Source organism: Galendromus occidentalis, unplaced genomic scaffold, assembly GCF_000255335.2.
Source record: "Galendromus occidentalis unplaced genomic scaffold, Mocc_1.1 scf7180000076446, whole genome shotgun sequence".
Taxonomy (NCBI): domain Eukaryota; kingdom Metazoa; phylum Arthropoda; class Arachnida; order Mesostigmata; family Phytoseiidae; genus Galendromus; species Galendromus occidentalis.
This window is the reverse complement of record NW_003804435.1, coordinates 1-7,161: the sequence shown is the minus strand read 5'-3', so window position 1 is coordinate 7,161 and position 7,161 is coordinate 1. Positions and strand designations below refer to the sequence as shown.

The 7,161-nt window shown below is 51.3% G+C and overlaps 1 protein-coding gene across 1 annotated transcript; it reads right to left on the bottom strand.

Moving 5' to 3' along the window:
• Positions 1 to 30: 30 nt before the first annotated feature.
• Positions 31 to 2,452, bottom strand: LOC100904839 (Golgi-specific brefeldin A-resistance guanine nucleotide exchange factor 1; the record flags this gene model as incomplete). Its single annotated transcript, XM_003739242.1, has 7 exons — positions 2,330 to 2,452; positions 2,068 to 2,228; positions 1,223 to 1,976; positions 852 to 1,133; positions 598 to 747; positions 317 to 491; positions 31 to 216 (listed from the first exon to the last, which is right to left on the bottom strand). Coding segments are annotated over exons 1-7 (1,831 nt in total), but the record flags the coding sequence as incomplete, so codon positions are not given.
• Between the last annotated feature and the right edge of the window lie 4,709 nt (positions 2,453 to 7,161).

The following is a 7,161-nucleotide window of genomic DNA, read 5'->3' as shown; positions in this document are numbered from 1 at the left end:
AGGTCTCCTCGGATGTATCATTCCCTTGACAGCTGTTCACGACGGCAGCCAGCTGCGTTCCAGACACTGCTACGGGTCGCAGGAGCTTCCCCTTCGTTGCCGCCGGTTTTTCCGAAGTAGCCTTGTCTTCCTTGGACGACACCATCATGAAGTGGCAGTGGGTCTCGACTGAATCGATAACTGCTAGAAGGGCCTCCAAGGACAGATGATGGATACCTGGAAGACGCTTTGATTTTAAGTTGAAATTCATCATCCGAGTAATGTTGACCGTGGTGTGAGATCAAAGACGCAACGATCGTTCGGAACAAGAGCTTACTGTAGATCGCCGTGACAGGGAAGGCAGTTTTCGACAGTGTTTTCGTCAAATCCTCGAACAGATTCGAGCAGTACAGATCACAATCATAGTTGAGGTATAATTCCGTTACGAAATCCGGGATCCTCCACAATGAAACGATGTTGTCTATTACCGATTCCTTCATTTCGTAACTTATCTGTGCGAGGGAAAATTGATTCGTATCACGAAAATAATTACTGTGAAGGCAAGCATCATGGCCGAGCTGAGGAAAATTCGACGAAATGTCACGCGAGGCAAGCAACCTTGTTCGGTCCCTCGTGGGTTATGAGCTCGATGAGTTTCAGGAGATAGCTCTCCAGCTGAAACTTCAGATGTGGACGGAGACATTCAAACATCAGGAAGCAGGCTCGCATCGTGGAAACCAATATCGAAATGCGTCCGTTCTTCAACAACTGCAAAGGACTCGAGATTAGAATCATACAAAACAGAACTTGGAGACATCGCATTCTGTTCGCGGTCAATGCGGGCTCCTCCGAGCTCAAGTCAGGAGACTTACGGCCAGGAGACTCTTGCAGACATCGTCCTTCACGAGATCCACCAATGATGGAAAGTTTCCGATATGTTTTCCACCGACTTCTAGAGCAATGGTCAATAATTCGAGACCGAGCGAGATGATCTGTTCCGAATTCTTGTATGGTTCGTGTGGGCAGATCATAACGGAAATGAATTTGAGGAGCTCCTTGACGGATGATAAGCCATACGGAACTCGATCTATTGCCGAAGGTGTGAAGCGGACGCCTCTCGTACTAACGAAGTCTTTTTCCGCGGCTGTCGAGTCCTGGAAAGGAAAACGCCTCCGTAATTTAACCCCCGAACCGTTTGAGCCTTAGGCACCTGAATCTGCGGGGGCCTGGACAAATTACTCACCGCACTGCCATCGTTCACGATTTCTTCGCTCTGACCAACTTCGTCAAGGGAATTCACGCTCCCACCCAAGTTCATTACGTGACATTCTTGGATGTTTTGGTCTCCGGATAGCACCTCGACGCTATCGCTCAAGCTCGACTCGTCGGGTTTGGGCTCCGCAGACGTGGAATCTGCTCCGATTTGTTTCCCCAGCGTCTCCGGCTCCTCTACGACGGTTTCAGGTGGCTGGACGTTCTCCGTGACGTTCTGTACTTGCGGAATCTCCTGAGGCACGGTGATGGGGTTCGTCACACTCTTGGCAGCTTCGCGAGCCTCTCCAATGTTGAAAGGCAAATCGTCGGCTTCTTTCGACTTCGTATGCTTATGCTTCGTATGAGCGCTACGGCGACGTTGAGTACGTAAGTCAATGGTGCCTTTTATGCGCAATTGTTTGAGCTGCAGGTCTTCGACGTCTTCGGAGAACTGCGGAAGTCTGGCGAACATCAGCTGTACAACTTCTTCCCAAGTTTGTTCGGCCATTTCTTTCAACGAAACTCCGAAGCCAGGATCGAATATGATCTTGATGATGGCCTGAATGAGCTCACAGGCGCCGCTGTTGCTGAGGAGGCAGCCGACTTGGCTCAGCAGCAGACTTCGGATCGCTCGCAGAAATTTCATGAGAACGATCTTGTCGGACGCAGCATCCTCCGTGATGTAGCTGATCTTCTTCATCGCATGGACGATCTGTTCGGCTGTCGCGGCGGCTGATTCCAAACTGAGATACGAAAACAAATACACTCTCAGTCAACTTCGACCCGAACGGATTCCGCCAGGAAATACCGCATATCTCAAAGCTTTTAACTCACTTGTGATCGATGAGGCCGTATTGTAGGAATTTCGTTACAGCCGTGAGAGCCATGGCGGTTATGGTTCCGTTGGTATCTCCGGAACGAACAACGTCGAGGAACGGCGAGAAATATATCGAAGGTTCCAGATCCGAAAGATCGCTTTGACGACTAAGGATATCCTGGAGAGAAAAAAGTATAGTACGTGGGGTCATACCGATGGAGAACGTTTCGAGAAAGCCAGAAAATTCTTCGATCATGAAGGATGGTCAGACGAACTCACTTTTAGCGAGGAGAAACTTCTGATTAACTCTTCGAGATGTTCGTTCTGATGTGAGTACCGCATGGCTCGTCGGAGTGCGGCACTCATTGTGGAGATCTCCCCCACGACCATGTACTTCGCCATCTTGTTGTAGAGCCTTCAGGAACCTATCGGGAGGAAATCGTTTCAAAACAAAGTAAGCCAATCGTCGAGGAGCGCCGGTGGGGCTGGAATCCCTCCTCAAAATGTGATCTTCTATGACACGGGCTCTCTGAGGCGACTCTGAAATGACGCGTGACAGGGCACCAAGAGGCATAGACACATCCCGACCTCGACTGATAATCAGAATTTCTAAAAATATACGCGGAGGGCAGCAAAGTCCCGCGACTTGTCCAAGCTCGCTTCCGATTTCAGAGTTTTCTGTCGCGGAAAAAACTAGGTCAACGCTGACCTAGTTTTAGCAGAGTATGCTCGAGCACAGCGAAAGACTCTTCGAAAAGGAACAACGTCGCGATTGGCCCCGATCAGAGACCGAAGTCTCTTAGGACGGGGATATCGGCAATCCCCCGGAGCATTGCACAGAAGGCAATCGACGCGCTATCGATGGCTCAGACCGAAATTCAAAAGCGTGACGTGTAAGGGAGCGGAGTGCCAACTCCGCAGATAGGAGAGTCTGGTGGCTGACATCTTAAAAATCGACATTTGAACTTGTCGCCATTAAACCGTCAGTACTGCAAAAGTCTCATTCTTGCGCTACCGTATTGACAAGGAACGGTCGCTGTCCAGACCGAAGAGCGTAGTTCGGCTTCCGAGGAGCCGTCCGACGGATAGATATTATTATTCTGACAGAACATATGTCTTGCAAGCCGAGAGCTCGAGCGGTCGATCTGAAAGAGAAAGGATCGCACCCAGTTCCGCCAGCGCTCCTGGATGGAGTTCGAACTCCAGTCTCACTCAGAAATCACATACACGGCTGCCGGAGATGGTACCTACCGACACCCGGATATCGGCAGACGGCGCCGACAGTAGCACCGCCTCACGGCGCCAATGAATCTTCACGCCGACTGAATTTATCGCTGTGAATCTATCGCAGACACTCCATCGGAGCTCCTTCGAATTATGCGTGTCTTACGGAGCAGTTTCATGGATGCGATGCATAGAATCGCCAGCGTTTCCAGGTGCAGGACGGATGCCCGGTGGAACAATGCCACCGGTCAGAGAAGCCCGCCGAAGCAGCGCATAGAATGAATTTGTAGCGGTGTTCGCGATTCCTGAGACGGAGAATTCTACGAGGCGAACATTTTGCTCATATGCTGGGTTTTTCCCGAGAGGAGCGCCCGTTCGGCATTCGTTGCCGCGATTCGGATCTTCGATTCTGGGAAAAATCATCGGCTATCGGTACCGTACTAGCACTCTCATCAGGTTCAGACAGGATGGCAATCAAGCTTTTGGAGAACTTGTTCCGATGAGAGACCTCGAACGTTCCCGGTTTTCCTCTGGAAGATCACAGTGTGGTCATCAATCGTGACTCCTGACAACCTCCGGGGAACAACCGAGGGAACTGAAATGTATCGAATGCACATCAGCTGATCCGTCCGGCGAACAATCCCGTAATGCAAGATGATGATCGGGCTCCCGCGCGCTCTCATCGTTTTCTCATAATTCTGCACAGAATCTAAGTAAGAGCTTCACACTGCCACGGGTGTGACGATCTCCAAGTCTGTGTGAGCTCTGAATTGGTCGCAGAAGGGAGTTGAGCTGGGACGATTCCTGGTTACATGAACGCGAGCGTCCCATCGCCAAATGAGCGAGATCAATGTGGCTGTTTGGTTATCGAAGAGACCAGAAAGATGAACGAGTATTCGGAAAGCTCCGAGCGATCGAATGCGACGTCAATATCCTCATGACTCAGTTCTAGCGAGAGGTCTCCGTCTGAAAGTCCGGGAAATCGATATAGAAAACACGGCCCGTTCTCAGCTCTCAAGGGGTAGAGACGCGGCTCGAGAAAACGACTAGGTGGAGGACTTCAGACTCGGTAGAGCTGTCGGCATCCTTGGACGAGTCAAGCCGTCGCTGGACCCGGTCGTGACACCTCATTCTCCGTCCCTTCTGATGAGGCCTTTCGATGCTTTTTCGGGAGGGTCATCACGAGAGACCTAGAAGAAGGTCCGCCGAGAACTCAACGCAACGACACCCGGCTTCGGAGCGACGATTGCGGCTTATAGGCTGGATTGAGGAGACACAATGATGTTCCAAGCCATGATTATTATCATTATATCATTGTATATGATACGAAATAAAGTGAGATATCCCCGCTATCTCTATCCACGTTGCTTCGTTAATTCCGCTCGATTGAAGCTTCCGAGATCCAACGAAACTTGTATGTCACCGGTCGTCGGAACCAGAGCCTGCTGGGGGAAGGCTGGTGGAATCGATGTTGCTCATGGGATCGAAGTCAGCACGGAGGTGGGCGGTCAATGTAGGTCTGCATCTTCCCGCTTGACTGTCGACGCTTCCCAGCGTCGAAGGCGGTGGGAGCGACTTCAATCTGATGTCGGGTCCTTAGTCATGGGAGGCAGCGGAGCAGGAACGTTCTAAGCTCTAAGCGTCTTCTGAGCTCTTCTAAGCGAGCAGGAACGTTCACTTCAGTCTTCCGATGTATCTCCGGTCTCAACCTTCGAAACTTGTATTTCGCGGAAACTCTAGTCGGTAGAGCGCCAGAATAGCATTGAGTTTGGATTTTCCCTGAGAGGGGTGACCATTGACCATCGAAGATGCTCTCATTCCCACACCAGATGACGCATAGAGATTTCAGACTCGACCAACGTCGGTGAGGGACGTCATCGATCGACACATGACACATGGCCAGACACATGAAGCATAACTCGACCCAACCCCGGTGCGGGACTCTTCACAGGTCAGGCAATTCTTAGCCGTGCTCATACCACTTCCCATGGGCTCTGGAGAAATTTTCTATTACCCCATTGTGGAGCGTACGCTCGAGTTTGGGGAGAGACGTCCGAAACGGAATATCAAGGTAGGAGCGTCGGATTAGGTAATCGCAATCATGTTGCCCCCCAGTTCATCGAATGTTCGACTCTCAGTAAGTAATCTCCATAGCCTCTCCCGCTACCTATTTGATGACAAAAAAAGACGAAGTCAAGCCTTTAAGCCATAAGGCAGCTCAAGTGCATTTCCTGAAAAATGGACCAGCCCGAGCCCGAAATCCTGTTCCAGATCCATGGAACCTCGCACACGAGAACCATTTGGTGTTCATCTCGAGGGCGGTATCAAACAGAGCAAGAACAAGGAGTCGGTGATTTTTTGTTTCACAAAGAGAGCGTCACTACTACTGGGGACCTCATCGTCCGGTGTAAAAAGTGGCGACTGTGAGTTCATGAAATTCTTTTCCAGTTTCACAAACACGGCTGTGGGTTGATTCATTTCTTGAACTTGTGAATTCACCACAAAAAATGTGCGATGTGCGATGCGCAATTCGCAAGCGAGCGAACGACAGGCTAGCCGCGAAGCACTCAATTGTGAAGCACCCGTGCTAATGGTACCTCAGTCATCGATCTCTGATGGCTTCCAGGAAAAATCCACGAACGCTTCCATTCCAGGGACCGATGTCCTGCAAGGGGCAAAATCAAACCCACGGGTGAGGTCATTCGGATGAATGGGGAAATTCACAATCATCGGCCAGAATTCGGCGGAAAAGCCTCGGATGTCTTTTCGGCAAGGGCTAATTGGCTACAAACTCTAAAGGACAATCCGCAGAACAAGCCTATGAAGACCATCATTGGCCATCGTCGCAGGTACTGTCCGACTATCAAGGAGCCGGAATCCCCAGTTACTGGATTAGGTGTTTCAAAGTCAATGTCTAACTCCGATAATATCTCACCAAGATTGACGCAGGAGGCTGCAGCCGAGGTAGTCCCTGTGCGACACCTCCGCACCGCGCGGCGGGTGGCCGCGTCAAGTAGGCCACCGCCCGTGCAGACATTGCAGGATCTCCACAGAGCCATCAATTCCCAGGACCTCGAAGGCTATACGCGGACCATAGACGGGGAGCGGATGATCAGCGTCCGGTTCGGCAGTGTTCTGATTACCACAAGACGACAGCTCGAGACTTTGACGCTCTCTACGGTCCTCCAGGCCGACGCCACGTATAAAATCGTCCGCCGTGGCCTGTGTCGGCAGCTCTTCACAATACACGGCAATTGGGATGGATTTGTGAGTCCTTGAACTCCTAAGAGGAACATGCAAGAAAGACTATATCGAGGAAGACTAATGGATATAGTTTCAATTCAAGAGGACATCTCGATTCAGAGCTCACGGATATAGGTCAGGATGCATCCTACATCGACGTCTACATGTGTCGGAGGCAAAATCATGTAACCGTCAATGACGACCACCGATTGCACATTTGAACCCTCTCAATCGGCTGAACGTGTGCATGTGGAATCGAGACTCACATCGAAACTCTTGGTGAAAGAATTCTCTTCAGTAGACTTCCTTCTTCCTTCAAGGTCGGACTGGTAGCCGTGGCATTCATGCACCGCTCCAGCGGCGCGGCGTATGCCGAAGTTTTGCAAGCATTGAGACGAGAGCTCCCTGAACTCGCGGTCACGGTGTTCATGGGCGACTTCGATCAAGCGATGCGAGGCGCGGCTGAAGCTGAGTTCCCCGGCGTTCGCATACTCGGATGCCTCTTCCATTACGCCCAAAGCATTGTCAAACACGCCAGCTCGCCCGCCGTCGGCCTCGCTCGCGAGATCAGGCGTCCTGGACCCGTGACCGCGAGCTTCCTCGCCTTTCTCGCGCTGCCCTACCTCCCGGCGGTGCATATCAAT